Below are 27,879 nucleotides of genomic sequence, written 5' to 3'. Positions count from 1 at the left end.
CAGCCATTTGGCCAGCCAAGCTGACAACTGCTCAACAACAGAAGACGATAAGGGTGATGATAAATCATGGCGCCGCTCGCACAAGCTTTGGGTTACTTTGAGGACTCCTGCCAGTTGTAGATTTTTCCCATGATTCATGAGGCTATTCCAGAAAGCAGGATTACTTTTTTTTTTTTTTTTTTTCCTTCCTTGTTTCCGCCCCTCCCTCAATCCGTCTTCACGATCCAAATTATTCATGAGATGGCTGTGGATAAATTGGATGACATCCTGCTACTTTGCATGAATAAAAAGTGGCAGTAAACAGCCACTAAACAATTTTAATTTAGTAGAAATCTGGTGCTACGTTTCATCTGGTCGGCCTCTTTTCGGGTTGTATTCTTTCGCCGTTTCGGTTGAAGGACGACTGCTGGTTTCACTTCCGCCCCCCTTTTTAATGTTTATTTTTTTGCGTTCTGGCCTCTTTTTTTTTTTTTTTTGCGTGATATCAGTCTCGGCATGCATGCGGCCCCCCTTTTGCGCTGCGCTCTGGAGGCTGCGCCACGGGGACGCTCGGAGCAATTTGTACTTAAAAAAAAAAAAAAAGAAGGAGCGAGTCAATTCTCAGATTACTGGGATACAAAGACGAGCCCATCTTGAAGTTCTTACTCATGCTGAAACAGGGGAATACGTTGTAGACATGTGTGCCTGCACTCAATTGTGCACTTCCCCTATGAAGTCTTTCTTAAATATTTATAATTCCCCCTTCAAATATAAAGAATTGAACAGTTACATTGAGTATTTTAACCGAAACGGAGGACTCTGTGGAATAACACAACTGAATCTGGAATGAACTTCCTTTTTTCTGTCTGCATATCATGGAAATGTAAATGTGTTTAATGGCTAATAAGTTGCAGGAGATGAAATGAAACTGGATGAATAAGAACTGTAATAACTTTTTAAAAATTTATCCATCATTACCAAAAGCCTTTCATTAAGATTTTCTCTCCTTGAAATGTATTTATTGCTGCAATTTTTGGGGGGTCATGTTTCAGGATGCCAGTCAGCTCCCAGTTTTAATACACCTTGTTGCCAAGGTTACGCATCATAACAGCTGCCGAAAAGTAAAAACAGAGCAAAACCCCTCCCAGCTGCACATCCCAAACCGGAGAGAATAACAACAAAAAAAGTCTACAAGAAGAATAAATCAGATGGAACCCAACTGAGTGATACTGTTCTGCAACATCTAGAGTATTTGAGAAGATGAACATTTTCTTATGACTCATGTTTTGGTATGGATGATTTCAGAAATGCAACATGAAATTCATAAACCAAGTGTAGATATGTTGGAGCTCTTCTGTTTAATGCTAATTATAACATTTCTTTTTGTACAGCATATTTCAAATGTCACACATAAACACAATGGAGTGGAGTAAAGCAGGGCTGTCCAACGTCCCGTTTGTTTCCCCCTGGATGATTTTATTTGGTCCTATAAGTCCACAATTCAAGAATGGAGAGAATCTACAATTAAATAATATCTTAAGCATTTATTTAAGCACAACACAAAGTATTTTCCTTTCATTAACAATGTTTCTGTTTTTATTGATTGATACTTACCTGTCATTTAAGGTTGCAACTGAGCAAGAACAAGTTTATAATTCACAGATTCCTTTTCTATAAAATTTAGACAACTTTGCTTTATTAAACTATTGTCTTTTTTTTTTTTTTAAAAAAGATAAAAACAACAAATGTCTTTTCAGTTTTAATTTAAAAGAAATGTGGCCGTCAAGTTCTCTCAACTTAAATTTGACCCCAGCAGTGGAAAATAAAAAAATTGGACTCCACGGCTGTACAATCCATAAAATATATACAGTTTTGTTTCGCATTTGTTCAAATTTCATTTTTTGTTTGCGATTAGAATTACTTCAACATCCCAAGGTAATAAAACAACAACAAACGTCGACTGGCTTAAATTTAGATCACTTTTTATTATTAATTTGAAATTTAATTGCTGTTCATTCCAAAAAAAAAAAAGGGTCCAAGCAGCAAGGCGACAGCTCAGACCGACTTTTTTTTCTCCTTTGCTTTTTAGCGAGTTTAAAATTAGCTTAATTACCATCTCCGTGTAAAAGACTGCCCGGCTATCCAGCAACATGAAAAAGAAGCGAATGCCGTTGTCGGGTAGTTACGTCTGTGGCAGCAGAAAACAAGGCCAGTGTTTGATAAAATGGAGTCTATTAATGAGCTCCAACAACTCGAGATAGCAGAACAACCGAGAATTGCGGTCTCTAATCAGCCAAAGTCTTTGAGCCTGTTGACTTCACACATGGTGCGTCAGCAACACACGATCTGTGAGATTACATAAGACATTCAAACAGTCTGTCGACTTTGTCACAGTGGATGGGATCCAGAGACAGAAAGCAGGAACAAGAAGCCTCCGTTTGGGCCATTTGCACAGAGATTTAGACGCTAATATAGCTAATTCGGCAACTTACTCAGTATTAACGACAGAACAGGAAAATATATTTCATTTGCTGCTACAAATACATATAGAGAAATGTTAAGATTTCTAGTAGCTTGACTACATTTTGCAGCAGAATTAGCTCTTTTTTCAAGCTGTACTATGTTTTGCCAATGTTGGATATGTTCTTAGTGTTTTAAAGTTTGAATAATTCATAAAGCTGCTTTATTTTTTGTACCACTAAAGATTTTATAATCTAAAGTTGAGTCTGAAATTTACAAAAAGGCACACAGTGTCAAAAAAAAAAAATCTTGGCGTGATTGTTTTTATTGTCTTCGAAAATATTCATATAAATAATTATTTGAAACGAGTTTATTTTTTAAAAAGTACATTTAGCCACTTTTCAAGTTTCTTCTTTCATCGTGAAACCTTTAATCGTGAAAATAAAAGCTCAGTCCAAAATGTAATCACATAATCTGCATTGATAGAGTTCACATTGTTGAAAACATCAGAAGATGGATTTGTTCTGAATTAACCCATTGCCAGTTTCACACTAACGTTGCTATTTTAACCTAACCTGCTTACATTTTGTACCAATAAACATGCCGTTCTGATAAACCATTAATTAGCGGTTCATAGTTATCTAGATACATTTTGGTAAAACATGTGGACTTATCCTGTAAATTAAATTTAAAAATTCTTCCTAGACTTTTTTATGAAATGAATCAAACTCAGTTCAGATGTAGTGTGTTTACCTAGTGAATAAAATTTCAAGCTTTTTGTATTTATTCTTAAATACTCAAAAAAACAACTACTTCCTCCCCAAGGTTTTACATTCCTCTGACATCATAAAAAGTAGCTAATCTGAGTTTTGTTGGAGTATGTCTATTGGTATTTTTCATGTTTGTCCTACTAATCTACATGTTTTTTTATTTATTTTTTCCTCCCCTCCAGGGGGTCTTTTGTGGGCTCTAGTGTCCCTTATATGAAAGTAGGCTGACACGAAAGGGGGGGAAGACATGTGGCAAATATCGCCGGGTCCGGGAATCGAACCCGCGACGGCCGCGTTGAGGACTCAAGGCCTCCAAACGTGGGTTGCGCTATCCCCTACACCACCGCAGCACGCCTCTAAATCTACATGTTTTTAATTAAATTCCTTCCTCTGATTTTTTAAAACGCTGAGACACAAGTTTCCTCTCTATTGGTGAAATGCAAGTAAATATAAAAAATAAATCACTACATTTCTACTGCTCGGTTCTTAGCCTGTGACCGCGATCGCCACAGCTACCTCTGTGGATGAATCCTGATAGATCCCCATTACCCTGGGAGTGACCCCTCACAGCTCAGTTCATTAAGCTAGCCACCAAAGTGTCGGGGACTAAAGTCCAGATTTAATCACAGTTTCCATCCTCTTGCCAATCACAATTAGGTCCTGATAAGCCTCTCTGGAATTGCACCCAGGGGCCTCCACACACAGACAAAGGTTAATTTGTGAGCAGCAAGGGCCCGGCTACAAGGTCAAAGGTCGCCTGATTGAATACATGGAAATATGCGTGTGGGCAAGATGGTGGGTCTTGGCAGCAATTACAAACTTCATCAGTATTCATGCGTTTCTTTTCATGGGTAATGGGTACATTACCTGGAAATAGGTGTGCTGATTGGAGGCGGCCTTTTATGGGAAACAGCTTATAGGCCGTGTTTGGGTCCCTGGAAATGGAAAGCATTTTTTTTCTATTACTGTCTTTAGATGTGTTTTCAAGTGCGAAGCAACTTTTGTGAGTTTCTCTGTTGGCTTCCAAACAACTTGGCCAAGTGGTTCAAGTCTCTTAAAATAGCAATAGAAGAGAAAGGATTTAATCTGGTCTCTTTAAAGTTTTAACCTGCTTGTTGTGCTATGATTTCATACTTTAAGCTCAGCAGAAAACTTTGTATCTGGAAAAAAAAGGCTACATTTCTAATTTGTAAAATACACCCATTCATGATGTGGTTCCCTAAACTGGTTGTTTTTAAAATGAATAATTCTCCTATTTTTTTTGTGGCAGAGTTCACATTCATTTAACAGAGTCTCTTATTTTCAAAAACATTATTGTTTTAAAAAAAATCTCTACTCTCCCCCGGAAAAAGTGAGGTATTTCCATGATGAATAGATACAGGTAACCGAGCCCACAGTGTTTTTGTCATCAAATTTAGTTCAGCACAGTGGCTAAACTATTGTTTTTTAATTTTTTTAAAATTTTCATATTAATTTGTCTTTATGTTAACGTGAATGTAAGCATGGACTCACTTTGAAACTGGAATAGGAACTCCCTCAAACTTTAGCTGACTGGCGAACCACTAAATATTTTGGATCCATACTGACTATTTACGTTTTCACCCACTTTGACAAATTGTCCCACTTTATTATATCTTTATTATAATGATATCCTTTTGATTATTTGTAATCTCTCTGTTTCTTTATCTAATTGAAAGTCAAGAAAATCCAACTAGGCTGTACTTTATATCAAGGTCATCATATTTATTATAATTAATGGCTGGTGCTAAAATGTAATCAAAAGAGGCTTAATCTAATTATTAGTTAATGAGTCTGCACTAAGGAAGCAAACAATTGATTGATTTACGACTAATAGTCGATTAATGGTTTATTAAATAAAAATTAGTTTAACAGATGCCGTCCTCTTCGACCTTCTTCTAATGTTGTAGTTTGACCGCCATCCTGCAGAGGGCGCCGCTGACGGAATCAGTTGACAGCTTAAGCAGAACCGGTTAATGCAGAATTAAAGATGGCGGCGGGTCCCAGAACGGGAAAGACAAACGACGTAAACAAGAGTCCGGTATGAGATACAAGACGTTCTTTATGCTGTTCTGTCTTGACATATAAACACTCGACATGAAACTATTTACGTTTCACCTTATTAGCGCTCTTTCAGCCGTGCTGCGTGACGGAGCAGTGTCAACTTCTCATTCCAAAAATTACCGAAGTGCTGCGAAGGTGAGAATGTAATGACGGAAAAAGAGGGGGAAACGCTGATAAAGTGACCCTGTATAGCATGGCGTTGCCTTTAGGCAACAAACCACATATCTGTACCTCACGTTGCTCCTTTATTTTATTTATTTATGAATGTATGTATGCATGTATGTATGTATGGGAAGAGGGGCAGTCCTTTTTATGAAGGAGTGTTGCATGCTACACCTTGCCTCCTACTTGTAAGTCATAGATAATTTTTCTTCATGTTTAAATTTTGGGTAACTCTAACTACAAATATTTTCATGTCTGAGTATGTAAAAAAGCATTGTAGATCATTTCAAGACAAATTTTTTATATAATTTATATGCTGAAACTGTGTTTTTTTGTTTGTTGCCTCAGGGCAACATGCAGTTGGGACCCTTTTGTTCAGACTATTATTGTAGTGCGTTGATGTGCAGTTGATTACAAAATAATTATGAAGCAATTTTTTTTTAACTTTATTAATGACAGCAACAGGAGATGGATGCAAGATCATTTCATGGACATTGCATGGTTCATAAGTTGGGGTTATTCTCGATGAAAACATGAGGATCCACTGTACAACCATTATTTCATTGTTTGTTTATCCTCAAAACTAACTTCAGTCCCAAAGGGTGATAAGCTGGTCATCAATGAATAAATGGCCCTATTCCATGGCAGGCAAAGACTGAAGCAATACCTGCCAAAACCAAAAATATGGGGCTGCAGGGTACTTCATATGACTGGTGCAGATAGTTCTCCTTACAACTTTAAAATTACACAGGGCGAGTCGTGCCACCACCAAATCTACCTGACATGGGAGCTGGTGGAAATGTTGTCCTTTGCTTGGCTCAAATTCTACCAAGGAATCAGAATTCCAAACTCTTAAAGGAACCTGCAGCCCTAACTATAGTCACTGATGTGAATCTGGTTGCTACAACCCATAGATAAACAGATGGTGATTCACAGGTATGTCCATAATCAAGTACCAGAAATGTGATATACACTCTTTTTCACATCAACGAGCAATTCCTTCCTGATGTCTTACATATAATAGGGGAAAAGACTGATGGCAACATCCTTAGTGATTCTAACTCCGCCAAACATACACGCGTACAAACACACAAATGCTCATTTTAGTAATTTGCTTAAATGTAGCGTTCATTAATGAACGTTGGTTGTTTATTTTATATTCGGTGAGTTGGCACCATGTTTGATTTATTTTTGTCAAAAAAAAGTTTTTTTTATGAATTTAGTTTTTGTTTGATTTGTATTTCATTTCTCAAAATCACTGTAGAAAACTTTGGTGTTCCAGACCCCTGGTAGCACAAAGTTGCCCTGAGGCAACAAACCCAAATCTGGTTCCGGGAGGTGTCAGGGTCCAATTGTATGATTGATATGTAATTAGGGACCACCAAGCGCCCAAAGAATGTAGGAAAATATTTTTTCCCAAAAAGATGAAAAGTCATGCCATAGAGGGTTAATAAGCACAGTTGATTTTTGAGAGTCTGTTTAAGTTTTATAATGTGAGAAAAGCATCATTTTCTTTTCATTCAGTCAGTATGTAACGCAGCTTGACAAAAAACTTCAAATATATATTTTTTAAATTCAGTATATTCAAAATGTATTTTTTATGTAATGGGAAGACGGTTGGTTCTTTTGATACTAAAGAAAACTTAAAGGAAAGTGGCCGCTTATCAATTAATCGCTAATCACAGAATAAGAACTATCAACTTTAGATTAAATCATTAATTGATGACTTGTATTCCTATTCTGCACACTGAGGCTACGAGGTTAATTAACTTTTTTTGGACACTTCTTTTAGAGATTTGTTCGATTTTAAGTTAAAAAATATACTATGTAGATTACACTTAACCAGGGTGTGGAGATTTCTAACATTCTCTATGATTGTTTAAGATTATGAAGTTTCTGCCTTTTCTCCCTGAGCTGTAGTAGAGTTGGAGGTAAATACCAGGGCTTCCTGGACTCACATGAATCAAAATGGAGGTTTTAACAGAGTAAACAGGCTAGTTTATTCTGTCCTGTTTATGATTGCATCTCTCTGACCTCCCATGCTGTGGTGCAATGTCATTTCCAGGCCAGCTGGCAGCGGGGACATGTGAGATTGTGACGTTGAACAAGGACAGCAGCCAACCACGACGGACCATCGCCAGGCAGACGGCCCGCTGCGCCTGTAAGAAGGGCCAGATCGCCGGAACTACAAGAGCCAGACCTGCCTGTGTGGACGGTAGGAGCCAGGAGTTGGTTGGTTGGGTGGAGGGGAGAAGGTCGGGGGTGAGATTCTGGCTTTGCTTGCTTTGTTTTAAGGGCCCACTTAGTGTTTGAGTAGTTCCATGCAGCATGTAGTTTCACTTGAGTGAAAATTACTCAAACATGAGCATGCTACTCCCGAGGCGTGTTTGACTGGAGCGGAGAAATGTGTTGGCTTTGAAGCATGTTGAGATTACATGTAAAAACGAAGCCGTATCCAAATGTTCAACTGTGTAAACACTTTTTCACACAGCTGCTGTAAGGTTTGGCCTCTTTTTTTCCACTTATTTAGTTTAGGGTTTAGTTGGATAAACCTGCAACAATGTAGGAGCAAAGTGGATCACTAGGGCTGCCTTTATGTTACTAAGACCTGCACCAAATCTATTTACAGCTGAGTCACTTGCTAAAACCGCTTCAGGGGAGTTTCAAAATCCCACACTAACAGATGGGCTTATTTTTTCCTTGAATAGTGACACCATTACTGTAATAATATGTTTCCGCACAGATGGAAATAATTCTCTTCATTCTTGTTGTTGTCATTCTTATGAGCCATCCAATTGGCTAGCTGGGATGAATACTGATTTGAAAAACGGCTAATTTAAGTCCTTCTGAAGCAAGACCCTATTTTAAGGTTCCTTTTGGTAGGCTTACTTGATGTGTACAGCCGCAATATGTAAACATTTCAGTTTTAGACTGCCTTCAAATCAAGTGATTAAAATTTACCTTTTTGGAAAAAAAGTACTCTTAGGAGTATTTTTATTTTCGCTGTACTTTTTATTTTTACTTTGGCCATTATATTATGAAGTATTACTATTCTTGAGTAAAATCCTGGATACTTTACCCACTGCGAATAACTTCAGTGAATGAAGAACAAGATTGATCTAACCAAAAATTCGCCAGACATACACACCTGAAGTTTTTGTTTAGATTCATAAGTTTTATATTAAAAGAAATTGATTTGGAAATTTGTTTCTTTTGCCTACTTTAGTTATTTTGTAATTATGTTACTTACATAAATTATTTTCATATTGGTCTTTACCAAAATGTCTGCATAACTTTATATTTCGTTCCATTTTGTGATGCAGTTTTCAAATATTATTCAGTACTTGAGTTGCCTTTTTACCAACTACTTTTTTACTTTTACTTGAGTAATTTTTTGCGCGGCTACTTTTTAACTTTTTTCCTTGGGTAAAAATATGTTGGAGTTGTTCTGCTTTCTTACTTTAATAATTTCTTGGACAGCTACTTCTTACTTTTACTGAAGTAAAAATATGTTGAAGTTGTGCTACTTTTACTTGAGGGCAATTTTTGGCTACTCTACCCAAAAGCTAAATCAGAAGAAATCTGTAAGGGAGAAAATACTTTCCAACACCCTATAAAATCTCAACTTCAACTGCCTTTTAAATAGGCTGTCACTCTCTCGTGATGTGGCTTCTACCCAGGGTGGGAGGGGATGTCGTGTGCTCAGGTGAGGGTAGAGTAAATGCCTCTATTACCAAGATGGACCAGCAGTGAGCTGTAGCTTTAGATGCCTTGTTTTGGCTGTTATTCAACTGTGACTTCTCAGTTGTACATCCAATTGAAAGTGTTTTTTTGTCCTTGGCGCTCTGTTTGAGTGATCTTACCCGCTTATTACATGAGCAGTTGGCCTCACATCACTGTACTTCTTGCCTAAGCGGGGGGAATTTGTATGGAAGACAGACGAAAAGATGACTACTTTCTGTTTGAGCAGCATAAAATCACATAGAGTTTAGAGATACACCAATACACTTTTTTTTTTTTTTTCCAATTTGGATACCGATACAGATACCTGAGGTTTATTATCGGCCGATACTAATACAATACAGGAAAGTATAAACACAGACATAAATGTACTGAATTACAAATTTATTTGATAACTCTGCACCAGTACAGGACATTTAAATACACAAATAGATTCATAAACTTGGCCAAACATGTAAAAACAACCTTGATTTGTTCAGTGGAACTAGGAGCCAAAATAAAATAAAAAATAAAGCAACTAAAACTGACAAAAACAATACGTTGACCACCTTGGTAAAACATGTAAAAATGAACTTCAACAAACCTTTAAAATGGTTCAGAAAGTGCAATTAGAAATACTAAATATAATGTAAAATTAATAACAAAGCATAGAATTCAACTGAATAGATCTGCCCTGGTGGATTGGGGAGATTGTCAGTGTACCCAATCTAGAATTTATTTTCAATATCGCGGCTGATATAGATATTAACGTCGGATCAGTGCATCTCTACATAAAATACACATGCAATTACTGTTACTCACTTTACTTTCTTTCTATTGCTTCAAAATAGTGTCAAGTAGTATTTATGAGTTGGGCTTCATAGAGGTGATAGACATGACTGACTCCCGCATACTAGTCACATTCAGATAGATTGAGTTAAATAAAATACGTCAAAGTAATTTATACTGATTCTGACACCAAAAGCTTTTCTTTCTAAATGTCCATCACTTCCTCCCAGCCAGTGTACCACTGTTGCAAATTTATGTTTGGATTTTCATTACAAAATGTATGTCAGAAATAATTGCTTTGTACAGGAAACTTTTTAACAAATAATGGCATTGTTAATATTGTAGTTATCTGACTAAAATTGCTTTCAGTAGAAGGCATTTTTATGTTTTATGCTGCATATTGCAAAATGTTTACTCTGTGTATTAGAGATGCCGAATCTAATTTTAGTCAATTCCAATTTCTCTCAGAGAGCAGTAATTGGAAATTTAAATTGTGTAATTTCTCTCTCTCTCTCTCTGGTTGAATTTAATGTTTAGCTGCTTTTATTATGAAACATTTAAAATATTATTAATAAAAAAAATACAGAAAAAGCAAAAATGGCAACACATTAGACTTTTCACTGTTGTCACTGAAAAACCAAAACTGAGATGTGCAAAGTTCTTTAACTATAAATAAAATTAGCCTGAAAAAGAGAATAATTATAAATTAACAAGTGTTATTCAGTTTGGCCATTTAGCTGGTTTAGAGCATATAATGTATGCTAATGCAATATCAGTATCAGCAGTGACATTATAGAAGCCATTTTTGGTGACAGTTCAACTGTGAAACGATAAAAGAATATTTCTAGACTGCTGAATTCTCAACATTATTTTTTAGAGGTAAACATTTAGCAATGTAGCTGCCGAGTTTGATCGTTTAAGGTTATCCACTCTTTGAAAGACTGGAAATAGTCTTAAAAGGTAAAGTTCATATCGCTTCTCAGGCTAACTGCCAACAAATGGTATTTTTCACATTTGTTTAAGTACAGAATGTTTTTAAAGTCAAAGGTGAAATCATCTGTCTGACAGCCGAGGCTTGGCAAATGAATCAATAGAACAATGATCCCCAAGCACAACAACAAATGCACAACATGGCAAAAGAAAATGTTGTTGCAATGGTCAAGTCAAAGTACAAACCTCAAAGATACCAAGGACTGATAAAGTCCTTGGAACTACTTTGGATTCTTTCAGCTAAGGTGGATGTATAACTTATTGAATCGTGGAATACATTTGGTTGTCCACACATCAGCAGCATTTCCTGTTACGCTTTATTACTAGTTGCATTTCCATTGACTAGATAATTTCTCAATTTGACATTTTGAAAAGAAATTGGCTTAATGGAAACATACCATTTGAAAAATCTCGTTTTTCCATAAGTTTTAGTGCTAGCCTAAGATGAGGTTGTTTTCGTGGCCGTATCGAAATTGGTTCCTTTTGTAAAACCACAATGGAAACACGCGTGGCGTGTTTTTCAATAATTTATCACGTGAACAAGCTTATTCACATGTGATTTTATTTGAGTTTCTTATTTTGTGGAAATACTGTGATTGCAAAAATGGAAACAAATCTACTGAATCCTATGTTTGTTTTTGGCATTTAAGGTTAAATTCAAATGGCTTAGGTCGCAATATTTTTGAAGTCACTCTTAAAACTCTGGCATTATCACACATTGAAAGCCTACTATCATCTGCTTACAGTGGAAATTCAATATATTCTAGCCCAACATGCTGCTCTGTAGTTGTATCTCCATAAGCTCCGCTCTTGTCGGAATTTGGTCTTTTATTTTGAGAGTCCGTGGACTTGTGTGTGCCTTTTTAATACGTTAGAGTTGATACACACACACTCATTTGTTTTGGTTGATATTACAAAATCCCACAGCTTGATATCATTGCTATGCAACGTGGAGACGGCTGCCTCCACAAATGCAATCTCATTTGTTTATTCGGAGGGCAGCCTCGGCTCACAGTGGTGGGCATTTAAACTGCGGGGAGGAGAGAGGAACCTGACGGGGGAAGGAAAAATAAATAAATAAACCTGCGTCAAATGCCACAAATGGAATTTCAATCAGTTTTAATCTGCTGGAGTCCTTGAGGTCTGCTCACAGTTGTAATGTGCCTTCGCCTTGGCTGACATGATCGGTGTCCTTCATGCTTCAGATGCCGTTCGCGTCGGTCATCCAGCGCACGCAGGATAATCCGGAGCTCCATCAAAAGTCTCACACCGCACCTGATAATGAAAACAGAGGGAGTGCCGAAGAGTCGCTCTTTTGTTGTTGTGCATTTCCTACCCCTCTAGCTCCTTTGTGTCTGTTTATTGCCTTGAGGAGGAGAAAATGGGAGATAAGTCGTCAACACGATAAGGGAACTAGCTCAGGATATAAGAAAAAAAAAAAGAAAAGAAATCCCCTAAGAACTGCAGCTCTGTGGAATAAAGTGCTCTTTCATTTTCTGTGTCTTCTATCCCTTTCTCTTTCCCCCTCTTGTCTTCCTTTATCTATTCTTCCTGTTACACAGACACTCATTCCTGTGGTCCCCTGTTTTCTCTCCGATTGTATGTCTTCCATGCCCCTTCCCATTCATGTCCTGTATTGCAATCTAGTTTCTAAAAGCACATTTTCTGGTAACTACTATTTCATACTCTCGAGCCCTTTTACATCTTTACTTGACGAGTTTCTAAAGAGCTGATCTTGATTCGTATTAGGAGGTTAAGAGACCGAGAGAGAGTATTAGGCAGGAGTAGAATCACCTACTTGAGTGGGCTGCTGGGACGACAGTCACATTAGGAGCAGACTCCTGGTCTGTGTGATTGTTGTTGAGGTAGGGATACCGTATGATGAGATGCTAAAACAAAATTCAGTTCAATTTAAGACTGAAAAGTAAAGTTAACCCTGCTACTACTAAAATTAATGTACTGCTAGGCATAGGCGGTCTGGACTTAAAGTCTTATCACGTTATTTTGTGGTTCTTTTCTGATAACAATAAATGCGACAAATGTGATATGAACTATTTATTACTTAAAGTTTAAGTAACTGTTTGGCTGTGACCTTGTAACAGCAACTACAGTATATCCCCACAAACATAACATATGAAAAACATTTCTATTTATAATACGCTGCACAGAGTAACTCTATTTAGTCATATTTTCAAATTTCTTAATATTTGTTGATACTCTCATTGAACAAACTGGAGAAAATAGTAAAAATAACAGGAAAAAACACAGGCATGCAACCAATCTGGCACACCTTCAGTGTTGAGGTAAATTTTTGTTATTCCCTCACCCATAACATACCTGGAGTGTTGCTTGGATTCTTTCATGCATATTTTAGAAATCCTTTCATCTCTCGTGGCAACCATTCAACTGTGGAAAACGCCTTGATGGAACTAGACCCGCCTTCGAGATGCAGCTCTTCTTCAGAGCTGCAGTTTCCAACCCTTATAGAGCACATCTTCCCCCATGACTCCTCCAGTCAGCTCCTTCAGACTAGCCAGCCACAATTAGCAAACACCTGGTGGAACTGTGCACCTGCTGAGCTCATTATAGGACCTGCTTTTCAGTACAATGCTGGTAAAACCATTGTTAAAGGGTTAATAGAGGAGTGATGTTGTGATGACTTTCTGAAGGCGGAATTTGAGAAAGAGCAATTTTTTTAAAGAGACAGAGGCCCAATTTATAGGCAGTAAATTACAAAGTAAAAATTCTTTTAAGTAATATTTGATATATATTGAAATTTTTTAACAACTGAAGTTAACATAATTACTAGATCTAAAATCTCACTCTGTGCTTGGAAAACACACACCATCCCTTTAAATATTACCCTCAAAATACTTGCATACAAGTCAATGCGTCCTCATGGCAGTTGAGAGTTTTTGATATACTACTAATCTTTTGAAAATCTTTCCACTGAATCTGTTTAAATCTGAATAATCCACAAAAAATTAAGCTTTTTTGATTAAAAAAAAAAAAAGTATTTTTTTGAAGAAAGGTTAGCAAGTTTGTAACATTTTACAGGGTCACACATTTGTAAGGTCATTCTGCCACTGCCTTTTCTTCCCTTTTGGAATTTGTTTTCGTTTCCTCACATGCACCCTAACATACGCACACACACACATCCCCCCAACACACACAAACACACACTCCACCGACTTAAGACTGATGACCATGGGCTGTGGCCTTGTCACGGGGCGCGAGGGCAGGCAGATGGGGACCGCAGCCCGAGGTGGGATGCTTCTCCTTGGGTGTGCTGGTTTACAGGCTGTAGCCTCCTAACTGGAGCGGGGTCACTTGTCACATGCTGCTTTTTATATACCAATCGCGCGCAGGATAAAACGGTCCCTGTAATCAGGTTCCCCCGTTTGCGTTCCGTCTAGTGAACGTCTTCACGTATTGTACCGTTGGAACAACTTGGATGAACATAAAGTTGATTTTAATTACGAAGTAGAAGGAACTACAACACAAGAGTTTCATTTATTTTTCTATCTAAAACAAGTAAGCTTTTTTATGGTGCCTCTAACTAAAATTCTGTGTCCTATCTTCAGAATGAACTCGCATTTTTAAGTCTTTTGTAGCATCTTACAGGTTTATTTAGCTCCGTCCAGCTTTGCATTAGCTTTGATTACATTCTTGAAGAAAAGCATGATGCCTTCATATACCAATAAGAAACATTCAAAGGACACAAACACTTTCACAAGTCCTGATTTTGATTATAATTTTAGAAAAATTTTTTTTGTCAGTTTTTGAAACATTCTGTTTCACACAGTTTTGTGTTTTTGAAATACCTTCCATTTAAATTCAGGTATGTAATATTTCATGCAGCGAAAAAATGGATGAAAAAAATGTATAGAATTGCATTTCACATTTCAATTCACAAGAAGGGGAATACTTTATTTACAGTTAGAAGTAATGATTTATACACTTAGGAATTATATTTTCCTTCCTTTTAATATTTAAATCAGGCTTATTGTTTAAAAGCTAAAGCAACTTCCACTGTTTTACATCATGTAAAACAGGAACTCCCAACACCGAGCATTTCTTTCTGTAATATTTTACTTTTTTTCCCCGTTACTGAATAATGTAAATCTATTGAAAATATTGTTGTACGGCTTCCTCTCCAGAGAGACCAGAATCAAAACGCCTCTTTGTGAGTTTTTCCGAGCTCACACACGAATACCGAATTTGTGTTTTGCTGTGCGACGGGCAAAAAAAAAAAAAAATATATATATAATAATAATAATAATACAAAGAAAGCTTCTGTTTTCCCCATGGGGTGAAAAAAGGCTGACAAGAGGTGCCCATTAGCATAAAAATAATGCAAAGTGTTGTGCTCTGGCTTTTATAAGGTGGCGAGAGTTACGGTGAGTTTCACATCCATTAACCTTGCATTATGTTGCTTTGTGGCTTCTTCCCTGCTGAATTCCTCAATAAGTCAAATCCATTTTTCACAGTTTCTTGAAAGAAAAAAAACCTGAGAAACTAACCTGTTGTTTTTCATTATTATTAATAAATGGTGACTCAGAAAGATGTAGTAAAAGCATTTATTAGCAACAAAACAAAACAATTAGTGAGTAAGTATAAAGATTTTTGCTACAGTATTCTCAAGAGGAAGTGTGTGGCTCATTTCTGAGCTGAATCTTTTGTAGGAAAGCTACTCGGATCTCAATGCTTTGTGTTTTAAAAAATATCTTTATATCTTTATCTTTAATGAGTCAGATTTTTCAGTTTTTCTTTAAAGTAGTCTTAATCTACTACTTTAGGTTTTCTAAAGATTTTTCAACAATTTTCTTTACTTTGGCTTCTTTGCCGCTCATTGTTTTGTCTCGACATTGTAAATGCCTCTTTTAGTAAACATCCAATCCTCCATATATTGTATTTTAGTTTTGGTTTCTATACAAATCATTTCTCTCCATAGCAACAGATGTCTTTGTTTAGCTATTTTAACAATATTCATTTTAAATGGTCTTTAATATCCCAACTTGCACTCGACTATAATAAAATACATGACTGTTTGTAAAGGAAGATGCAAACAGAGTTTATAGATTCAGCTTTAAACTGTGACTATGACTTCAGCTCTGTGTGCATTGGAAGAGATGGTTTGAGCTTCCTCCTCAGGAATTATTTAAGCTTTCGAGATATTAATAAGCTGTTATTTTTTTCTTGTTATCCAAACAAAAAGAAAAAAATAGGCCGATTTTAATGTTGTGACTGTATACATAAATTTAATGTCACAGTTTCAAATCTGCTGGGAAAAAAAAAAACATCTGACGTGCAATCAGAAAAAAAAAAAAAAAATCAACTTACAATTTAATTTCTTAGTTTTTCCCATTAGATTTTTTTCAATTTTCTTTTACTACCAGGTCTTGGAGCAAAAAGTCATGAAGATTACTCCTCTCCATTAAAGCGCGCGCAGAAATAATTAATCTCTGCCACACTAACAGTAAATATTTAACATCCCCGATGATGCAGCTCTATAGCTCACACAGATGCCATAATGCTTTCAGGCAAAGCGGTTACGCTCTCTGTTAATAAAACTGCATTATCCATGCATCCTGTCTGCACTGAAGCCTCTGCATTCATAAATTTGCAGCCGTAATGTGATGAAGTGCGCCCAGGTGTTCCAAAGAGCCGAGACGTTGATAACGTCAGAGGGCTTCGGCGCGCCATTGTTGTGTATGTTGCCTTTTATTAATGGACGCGGAATGAGAAAGTGGCCACTGAAGTTCTCTTGAAGTGCTTGATACGCATCAGTGGATATAATAAAGCAGTCATATTAGCTATGCCCCAAACACTTACCATGAAATTTTTAGTAACGTGATCTATCCTTTCTTTAGCCCTTATATTGCAGATTATATTTTGGATATTTCCCCAGCAACAGGAAATGTTATCCAGTAGAAAGAAAAAAAAAAACAAAGGAATTACAAGTCCTTTTTTTGCTTAGCTCTGTGCTGATTTGTTCAGTAATGGCTCTGCTGAAGACCCACTCTGTAGTAAGAGTTCATGAAGAGGGATGTTGCCTCAGTAGATTGTCTTCGTGTGCTTTGTCTGATGTCAAATGAGCCATCAGGCAATTGCACTGAAGTATTGCAGAGCTCTTCATAAAGTACGATTCTTAGCAAGGCCAGAGCGCCAATCACTTCAGCCCATCGGACTCCTCCGGACACCGCAGCTTTATAAATCTGCAGGAACGAACCTGTCCGCCATCTTTATTTATTTATTTTTTTTCTTTCACAAGGTCCTCACAGAATACAGATGTAACAAAAGTATAAACCATGAAATGCTTTCTTTTAATGTAACACTACAATGTCGAAGTTAAAGAGTGAGAGGTAAATTTTCACATTTCAACTCAACACGATCATAAATCAGTGTGTATTAAATCGAGATGTGGCAGCATCATGTTTGTTTGCGTGATTGTTGTCCTCATTTCTCTTTCTACCAAAGACTGGATGACAACTTGTCTGGTTGATTATTGTAGGTGGTTTGGTTCATTAGTCTCAACTAGCGTCTTTTTTTGAAAGTCAGTTTTGCTTACAAAGACTTCAGTTTTCCATTTTGTTTGTTGTTTCAATTGTTTTGTTTACTTATTTTGGACGTTTAAAATGTGTTCCATTTCCAGTGTTACATGTTTAAAATTTAAAGTTTATATTAACATTATGTTACTAGAAAAAGACTGAGACTGCACTTCAAAAACATCATATCAATATTGATATTAATTTTGATTTAAAGAAAAGTGAGTTCTACTGGAAGATTTTTTTTAATTTATGACATTTTTCTCTTGTTAAAAGTGAAAAAAATCAACTAGTGGAACTAGTGCTTATTTTAAAGAATATTAAGGAATTGTTGACTTAAGACAAGAACCTATATTTTGCTTAAATGCTACTTGTTAGTTTTATCTTATTTCAAGTGTACTATCATATTTAGACTAGAAACGAGACAAAAAAATGAGGGGTTAGTTTTTGCAGTGCAAATGAAGGTTATTTTGGTTTAGAAAAGGAAAGCACATACTACACCCCTTAACAAGTAAGAAAACAACTAAGAATATATCTATACATCCAAATATACTCTCTCTCTCTCTCCATATATATATATATATATATATATATATACACACACACATACATACAGTAAGGACAAGACAATGTCAACCAGTTAATGTTTCATATAATACCATATTTGGACATGATCAACAATACATTTAGCTCAAAAAGGAGTGGGAAGAAGACAAACTTATTTACTCTCACTCCATATCTATAAATTGTGTGGTTGTCATTGTAATTTGAGATTTGTTTATTTGTGTTTGGTTTTGTACACGTCTGTTTTTTCATGATACATTTCCTTGTCGGTAACACTGGTTGAACTCCCAGAAGAAAAATCTGTTAGAATGACCTAGTCAAATCCCAGACCTAAATCCAAACAAGAGTTATTGAGGTGTGACAAAATTTGGTAACAAAATAAATAATGAAAAAAGTAAAAAAAATTTGGAGAAAGGATACTTGTCTGGTTTATTATTGTTGGTGTGGAGTCAGAAATGAGGCATTTCTAGAAGGTAAGCACCAGGTCTCACTGCTTCCAATTATCCTGATGGCCTTCTCCTGCCACCTACTGCACTGCAGACAGAAATAAACTGTACAGACAGGAAACTCCTACAAGCACGGCAGTAAAATAAATAAGCATGTGTGAAAACATTGAAAAAGGCAAACTCTCACCCCTCTGACCCCCATTTTCTACAACTCTTCACCTCTACGTCTTTTATGTCTTCACTTCCTCTTTATATGTCCTCCGCCTCCCTCGGCATCAGCGCCATCCGGCAGCAGTTATGACTGCGTGCCTTCCTTCCTAAATGCTGTCTGCCCGTCCTCGGCGTCTCCCACAGGTCTGCTCTCGGGCACCGTCTCGGTTGACGGCTCGCGCTCTCTCCACCGAAGCCTCACCTGCCTAATTGGAAGGGAAACGTCCCCCCCTCCCTCCTCTGGCGTACACGCATGTCCGAGAGGGTAAGCCTGTTCGTCAGGCTATGGGCAGTGAGCAATTAATGAAGAATTACCGCTTCGATGGACCCACGCGGGGCCCGGGCTACAATTTACAGTAGGAGGAAGGTGTCAAGCGAGTCGGGCAGACAGAACCGGCACGGAGACATAGTGACCGAGGAACAGATAAATCATCCATCTGACAGAAATTATGCTTCCTGTTAAGTCTCGTAAGTGTGAGAACGCTGGTTATGTAACCATCAAGAAACACAACAGTGTTGGTAATCAAAAAGCTTAACTGTAGATGAAGATAAAGCAAATGTAGGGATATCCTTGCCATCAATACTGATCAAAGGAATGGAAAGGAATGGAAAAAATAACAGCACATTTGTGTATCATTTATATAAAAACACAAGTTATTAGAATTAATAGAAATTATTGAACTTGAGTAGGTATAAAATAAATTAAAGGAAATTTATTATTGTTTTTCCTCAAAATGTTTTTAATTATTAGGTGAAGTTAGGGGACGCTGTAGTGGTGTTTTAGTGATTAAAACACCACTACAGCGGTGTAGTGGTGTCTCATAACACATTACCCGTCTTATGAGAGTGTCATTTGGAACCCAGGAGTTTTTTTATGCTGTGCGCAGTCCCACTGTGTTAGACTGACCAAACATGCGCTTTAACACAAGTTGATTTTTTTTCTTTTTTGTGATGTTTTGGGAATTGATGGTCTGATGTAATAGTTTATCATTTTTATCATTATCAAAATAGTAGCACAAATGTCGTGATGAAATTCAAAGTCCATTATGCCCACCATAGTCACAAAATGTATCTGGCTCTATTCCAGAGATATAAATTCAAAAGTGTTTCATGAGGACACAGCATAAATAAGAAAAAAATTAAAACATAATATTTAACGCATGTAACTTAATATATTTGGACCAAAGTCAGCACTCAGATCTTCAACACTTAATTATTGATCAAAGTAGAGTTGCCACTATTGCCTCTGGACAGTTTTTGTAGATTATAAGTTTGTTGTTTTTTGGGGGCGGCAAGGGTTCAGGGGTTGTTCCCTTTTTGTTGAGAGTAATGCATATGACTTATGGATGAAAAACGAAACTGACTATTTGTTTGATAATCATTATAACGTCTCTATTCCAAAAGTGCACATTTATGTGAGTTGGCTTATGTGATGAGCTAGTTTTTGATACAAAGGTTTCAAAGTTGCAATTTTTGCTTAAATTTCCCTCAAGCACGTCCTGCAGTTTCAAATCCTCTGAGATGCCAGAGAAAGTACCAGAGAGACTTTGTTTTTTTCAGAAATGAAGCAGTGCCCCTCGTCTATCTGTTTAACTGACTGAAAGATGGCTGCTGTACTTATGTTACAAGAAATTAAAAAACTGTCTGGAAATAGTCATGGTATGAAAAGAAAAAAAAACTGACCGTCCTGGTGTGAAAACCAGTGAGGCGCCACCTGTTACCCATGTTTTGAAACCGACTCGCAACATTTCTCTTAATTCGCTACCGGAAATATTTTGTTATACTCGTACCCCTTCTATGAAATCTACAACTTGAAATTGATATTTTTTGTAATAAACAGTTGGAAATATGACTTAAACTTAAATATATCTATCAAAATAAGAAATAAATGTTATAGATAAAACAGTACAGCGGTAGAAAAGATCATTTTTGCTTTAGCTACAGAAAAACAAATCATTTTATACTTTTATGATTTGAACATTCTGATGAAATACTATCATTTCTTTTTTTTTTTTTTTGCTAGAGCTTTGCTCAAAATTATCCTCCAAAAAATTATCTCAAACCACCATTTGCCTTGTCACTTTGTCTGCATGATTCACATACCTGCACATATCTTTATCAAATTAGCATAAAGAGTCGTTTGGTTTTTATCTCAGGTGACTGTATGTGACTACACTGGAATGTGAGAAATGAAAACCATTTACATTGACAGTTTTCATGGAGCAATTTCTTAACACAGCACAGGATGGACCAGTAATAACTATGTGAAATATGTTTGAAGATAAACCTTTTATATGACGACTGCATGACCTGAATAGGAAGGTAACGGTTAGTGTTATCTTACAAGAGGCCTGAAAATTGATTGATAACACAGTGAATACTATGTGAATTATGTGTTTATGTCCATAGTACTAGTGCGTCCTTGTTATTAAAGTATTTTAGACTTTTTACATTGAATTTGAATCTGTTTTAGTGAAGGTGAAGCCAATTTACAGAAAAAGAAAGCAGCAGTTGCTGTACTTTGTGCACAATTTCCCCATGTTTTCTTCCCCATCTCACCTCGGGGATGTCACATTGACATCCCCAAGTCGTTCAGGCGCCATCAAGAATTTTTGAAAGTGCTACAATCTCTTAGTGCCTCGCACAGATGTAAAAATGTTCCCTTCTGGCAAACATTGAGATACCATACGTAGAAAGACAGCTTTCTTTAAAGTAATTTTCTGTATTTGTCAAAACGTCAGTCAGTGACAACCTCTGTGAAGCATGTTAGCATTTTGGATCGCAAAGCCGCCTTTTCCTGCCAACTCCTGATGGAGGCTCAGATGAGGCGGGCCAATCAACTCTCGAGCCCCGCGTGCCATTTGATTTCTGCCGCTGACGGAGGCAACTGCCAAGACGGGGCTGCGAGTGTTCACTCACTCATTCACTCACTCACTTCCTAGCTCCGATCCAACACACACGCGAGCCCATCTGGCACCGTGAGCCAGGAGCCGCTTTTCTCTTTTTAACCCCCATTACTCACGAGGTGCTGATTCCATATGATGGGTGTCAGAGCCCCGCGGTGTACATCTCCACACTCATGCTCCCACTTATCTTCCTTTCATGTGATTACTGGTAGTCTTTTGTTCTTTTCTGTTTTAAGAGCCAGAGATGATCAGATGACTGCGTTGCCGGTTGGTTGGATGCATGCTTTGGTGTATTGGGCACCAGCAGAGTGATAAAGTTCCCCGTACTCCTTTAACTTTCCAAATTTTGTTCAAAACCACAAACTTTAATGTATTTTTATTTGAATTGTTGTATGGACCAGCACATAATTGTGCATAGATGTGAAATGGAAAGAAAATATACGAAATTGGGGTAAAAAGAACCCTTTTTATTACCATGAAAGCACATCACCATGGTTAAACATGGCAGAGGCATCCTCATGTTGTGGGAAGTTGGTTAGTGTTGAAGGGAAGATGGATGGAGCCAAATTTTGGGCAGTCCTGGATGGGAAGCCTGCTGGAGTTGGCAAACAACTTCAAACCTGACCAGAACCACAATAGAATAAGGCAAAAACACAAAATTTTGCCAAGTATTTTGTCTATTTTCTAGTTAAAATCTCCTTATATGCTTTAAATAAGACAAAACTAGCTTAAACAGAACTTTTCTGCAAGACATATTTGCTTTTTACAAGTCAATCATTCTTGGATTTTGATAAGAACGAATAGTTCCACAGGTAGATTATTTCCCCATGTTATAAGTGAACAAATTTGCCAGTAGAACTAATATGAAGATTTCGTATGTTACAGAAAAGTTCTTTAACTAGTTTTGTCTTATTTCAAATGTGTTTTATTTCGGTCTAGAAACTAGACAAAAATACTTAAGATTTTGTGTTTTTGCAGTGATTGGTTTAAATCAATGTATTTGAAAGGCCTAATAAAGTCCAGAATTGAATCCAATCAAAATTTTTAACAAGACTTGAAAACGGATGTTAGAAAACACTTTACCCAAACTAACTGAGCTTGATCTATTTTGCAAGGAGGAACAGGCAAACTGCTCTGCCTGTAGATGTCTAAGACAATTCTGGTATTTGTCTGAAATACAGTTATTTTTTTATAAATATAAATTTGACTTGTGTGATGCTGAAAAGTGTTTCCATTGCTAATTTCTATACAGCCGAAAAACCACCTTATCCGAGCCTCAAAACATTTTATAGAATGATTTTTTTTTTCTTCAAAATTGTGTTCAATTAAGCAAATTTATTTTCAAAATGTCAAATTGAAAAATGATATGGTCAGTGGAAACGCAGCTTGTCAGATACAGCTAATTTTGGAGTTTTAAAGAGACAACGTATGAAAAGATTCAAGGCGTGTGAGTGCTTCAGCATGGCTCTATAGTACACCTGTGTGTGGAGTCAAGAGTCTGCACTCGGTTGGAATGCTGGGGACGTTGTGGAGAAAGTCAACATGAGCAGGAGGATTGGGAGGTCATTTGAGCCAGTCTTTATGTTGTCCAAACACAAGCAGCATCAGAGTGAAAGCAATTACCCACTGCCTTGTATGATCCCATTAAGCTCACGTTGGCTCATTTTCAGCACACATAAGCCCTAATGATGGACGAAAACGAGATGAAATAAATTGCTTTTATGCATTTTGTGTTTTAGTTGCTTCTAATAAGAGGGAACCTTGACTGTATAGCCTTGGCGTGATTGGAAAAATATCTGCGTGCACGTGGCGCTGCAGCAGGAAGCAATTTGGTTGGTCAGTGGATGTAAATATAACACGGTTGTGATTATTCTTTATCTTCCTCATTAAAGCGGCGGAGGAACAGCTGCACGGGCACACTGGGCAACTAAAAAAGGGAGGCACTCTATTGTGACTGAAATGATAAAATGCATAATTAGGTAGTCAATGTTGTGTTCCATCTCACGCTTGCGTATCCTCACTCTGTCTTGGCCTGATAGGTGCAACTCTATGTTTCCTCTCCATTTTCAGAAATGATGATGTTCATTAATGCAATGCAATTTTCGGGAGGCCTCTCTCTCTTTCTCTCCCCCGCGCTCTTATTCTCTTCACCGTTTTGTCTTTGGTAATTTACCTTTTATTGGCTGGCTTAGCAATTTCATCAGAAACACGGGTTCATTTAATAATGTATGCGTTTCGCTGTTGTGTACCGTTCCGACACCCACCTGTAATTGCAGTGCAGCTGGGTGCACTCGGCTGGATGGATGCACCAGCTGATGACAAGGACTTGGTGAGGAAGATGACGACAACAGAAAAAATTGATTCAGCAGGAGAATTGGGTTGTTTCCTTCAAACCGTGTTGCTTTAATCTTAATTTGATCTAAAGCTTAGTTGCTAATGATGTAATGTCTCGCTTACACTGGTGCTGTACATTTTTAACTTTGTAAAAAGAGTAACTCCTTAATATAGAAATGCAACGGCCAGATCTAAATTTGGTAATATGGTTCTATGCTGTGGGTGCCGTTACATCAAGGAGTAGCATGAGCACTCATAAAAAGGAATCATTATCGTTGCGCTACAGAGGAGTTTTCTATTGCTTGCTTTCATGTCTGGCCCTCGGGGAGTGGCTGTCCCTGTGTGTTGTTATAGTTTTAAGCACTAAAAATAAAATAGCTCGACACTCCTAGATATTAATTAAAACATTGTTGCGTTGCGGCTAATGAAAACATTGCATTGTTGACGAGAGTAGCTCCTTAATGAAAGAATTTGACTGCCTAATCATAAAATCCAACTTGTGACAATTCTTAAATAGGGTGATATGACTCACCGCCCAGAGTGCCATTCAATCGAAGCAGCAAAAGTAGTACACGGTAAATTTTACTGTTATTTCAACAACAGATTGAGTAGAAAGAGTTAAATTAACACCAGTTCTACTAAGGACCAAATAGACTTGGGCACCATGTTAAATTTCTATCTGTAAGTGTTGATTTAACACTGCAAAAATTTGGTATGTGGGAAAGAAAAGTAGTGTCGTTTGCTCTTCAAAGGAGTTTTCTGTTAGACTCATGAAGTCTAAGCCCTTCATGAAGATTTGCCTTTAAACTGCTGGAGACTAAAGACCTCGAAGGTGAACATAGATTTTAGTTGCCTTGAGAAGATTCATGTCTCTAGTATCCTCTGTTTTATAAACTTGTAACTTTGCTAAAGGAACATCTCCTTAAAGCTGGAGTATTTAACTTTTATAAACAATAAGTATTTTACAAGTATTTTATTTGTTAAAACTGTCGCACTCCGTCCTTACTGTATGACATTTAATCTGTGAAAAAATCAAGCTCCTCTGCCCTTTTCGTGTGGTTATACTTCATGTGTATGGAAGCATACACACGTTTCTGTCCGCTCCCAGTCAGAAACATCCAATCAGAGCCATGAGGATCATTAGCCATTAGAGCTATCAATCAAGCTTGTGTATGTGCTGCTCATTGTGCTAATGGCAGAGAAACAAAACTTACCATTACAGAAAAACTGTTGGGTGACCATGTGAATTAGTTACACATTCACACAAGCTATTAGGCTAGCTTGTGTGAATGTTAGACTCATGAAGTCTAGCATAGCAGAAAGTAAGGGAAAGGATGTGAGCACCGGGTACACAAGCATGATTGTTGGTATCTTATTTGCAGATTTCCTTTCCGTGATAGATTAAGGGTTGGATTCTTGTTTGGGAATTGTGAAGACAACTAACCTTGATCAAAATCTAAAAATAATTTGGTCAAACCTGAACCTACAAATTCAATGCTGAACACACAATCAAAGATTCAAGACATATTCAACTTAGCTAATCTGATAGAGGAAATAAATTTCAAATGCATCATGTGGATCTACTTACGTGTCCCTGGACTCCTAGATGGTCCTACGTTCATGTGTGTGTACCGTCCTGAAACCTGGCTGCAGTCACCCTTCACTCTCATCTAATTGTACTGCAAAGCCCTGCAAGTAAGCTCATGGTCACGGCTGTCTTTGTCCTTGGGTTGGAGCACCTCGGGTTCACCTTGTCATGGAAAGTTTAAAAAATGAGAGGGGGAAAAAAGGGAAACCTATCTTGTTAAGCATGCACACCGATAAAAGCTAACAGAGCGACATACAGTAGACGCTAGTGCCTCTCAGTAGGATGGACATCATTATCTCCACCCTTCACACCCTCCTGTCCTGAGGAAGCTGTTAATCTCGCTGTTCAAAGGGGGGAAAAAATGAAGGAAAAACTGATGAATGAAGTTAAGGGAGAACACCTCCACTGCTCCACATGTGCCATCCTCCGCTGTCGCAAGGGGACAATTTTTATAAGAGCCAGTTATGGAACATCACATGGCCAAAATAACATTAGCGTTGCGGTGACAAGCATGTGAAGGCAAGATGAATCTGGGATAAAAATAAGGGGAAATGAATACAAATGGTGTCTCCTTCACCTAGAGGGGGAAATAAATCATGGGTGGACTAATGTGGTGAATTCTTTCACCTTCTCTCTTTACAGTTTTTTTCCCCTATCGTCTCCACAAGACACTCGCTCTCCTTCTTCTTCTTTTTTTCTTTGTGGCCTTTCATTTCCCGACTCACTTCCTCTGATTAAGTTAGCTTCCAAAGTGTCCTTCTGTATTAATAAACCGCTGTGGGAGCGAAGAACGCAGAGGTATTTGTAGGTACGTGTCAAGGTGTCATGACGTAGAAATGCAGCAGATTCTGCCGTCTCCGTAACCAGAACGTAAAGTGTTACTTAAAAATCTTTGTTTTTCTCCCGTTCCAGTTGCATAGTGTCCGCAAGGTTGCTGTAGAAAACACAAATAAGCTATTAAATCAATGGTGTCTAGTAAATTGCTTTCCTGCTTAGTTTACTTGTTTGAGTGGAATACTGCTTTTCTAAATAATTGAAGCTTCACTTTGTTTTACAAGCAGAGGTGCATTCTTAATCTGATATCTCCAGTGTTTTGACCTTCAGTGGTTACATTTAGCGGTTCTGTATATCCATGTATTCATTTTTTTTCTTCCAAATCGAGTCCTTTCAATAATGATTTCAAGTCTGTCCTTCAGTGGCTCTACATTTAACTCAGTTTTCACATCAAGAGTCTTAACCAAACTGTTTTATTCCAGAAGAAAAAAGGGATGGATGTACTTTAAAAAAAAAAAAAAGAACAACCAATAAACTGAATTGGACTTTCAATATGTTGCTCTTTTTATGAAATACAGTGCACAGAATGCTCACCTTGGTGACAAAGGCTTTGGCCTCATCTGTTCTTGAATTTCTGTAGCATAATGAGTTGCTAGCCGGAGATAGGCACCGGCAACCCTCCCGACCCCATTAGGGACAAGGGTGAACAGAAAATGGATGGATGGATGGATGGATGGATGGATGGATGGATGGATGGATGGATGGATGGATGGATGGATGGATGGATGGATGGATGGATGGATGGATGGATGATGAGTTGCTTTTGGAGATCTTTTAGCAGACATCATGTTGTCCAACAGGACAACATGATGGACAAAGTACTGTATGTCTCGAGTCTACACACCTGACTGTAATCAGTCCCGGTTGAACAGATGGATATTGATCTCATCTTTCCAAAAACTAGCATCCATTGTAGGCAATTCATGATTTAACAAGGTCGGTATCACTTTGAAGACAGTTTGTTTTTCTCAAATTGTTGTTTGAAAACTGTAATTAGTTTTTTCTCAGGTTGTCATTACTCTCTGATATTTACGTTTAACATTTTATGTGTCAATGGAAAGAACGAGATGGGAGTACAGAAGTCTGCCTCTAAAGCTGCAGAACGAGAGGAAAACAAAACCCTGACTGCAATTAAAAACTGAACAATTTTGACCAGCTGTGTTGGTTGGCAGGGATAATTATTTTATTAGGGACAAAATGATAAGAGACAAAAAACTATCGGCACAACACAAAATATGTCCTGAAATAGCCGGGCTTTTTGCATTTTAATTTCATAGGAGGTCTGACCACGTTTGTTGAGTTACTTTAACTTTAAAGCAGGCTTTAATGCATCCAAATATGCATTAAAATAATTTATTTTTATTTGAAGAAATACAACAGGCATTTTCTGAGAGAGAGGTGACCCAAATCCTGTTCTTGTGCTGAGATTAGACAAACTTTTTGTGTACCTTTTTTCCAAACAATTAGCAAACTGGATGCAAAACTCATTTTCAGGGT

General features: G+C 37.4%; 1 protein-coding gene across 2 annotated transcripts in view; it reads left to right on the top strand.

Moving 5' to 3' along the window:
- tafa5a (TAFA chemokine like family member 5a) overlaps positions 1 to 27,879 on the top strand; it is a 175,397-nt gene that overhangs the window by 94,954 nt on the left and 52,564 nt on the right. For both annotated transcript variants that reach the window (XM_032589696.1, XM_032589697.1), the window contains exon 2: positions 7,519 to 7,668. In XM_032589696.1, the coding sequence (XP_032445587.1) occupies positions 7,519 to 7,668 (150 nt within the window). The remainder of the gene's footprint in view (positions 1 to 7,518; positions 7,669 to 27,879) is intronic.

The sequence above is a fragment of the Xiphophorus hellerii genome, chromosome 17, assembly GCF_003331165.1.
Source record: "Xiphophorus hellerii strain 12219 chromosome 17, Xiphophorus_hellerii-4.1, whole genome shotgun sequence".
NCBI lineage: Eukaryota > Metazoa > Chordata > Actinopteri > Cyprinodontiformes > Poeciliidae > Xiphophorus > Xiphophorus hellerii.
Note: the sequence above shows the minus strand (reverse complement) of the source record. Positions and strands in the feature narration are given on the sequence as shown.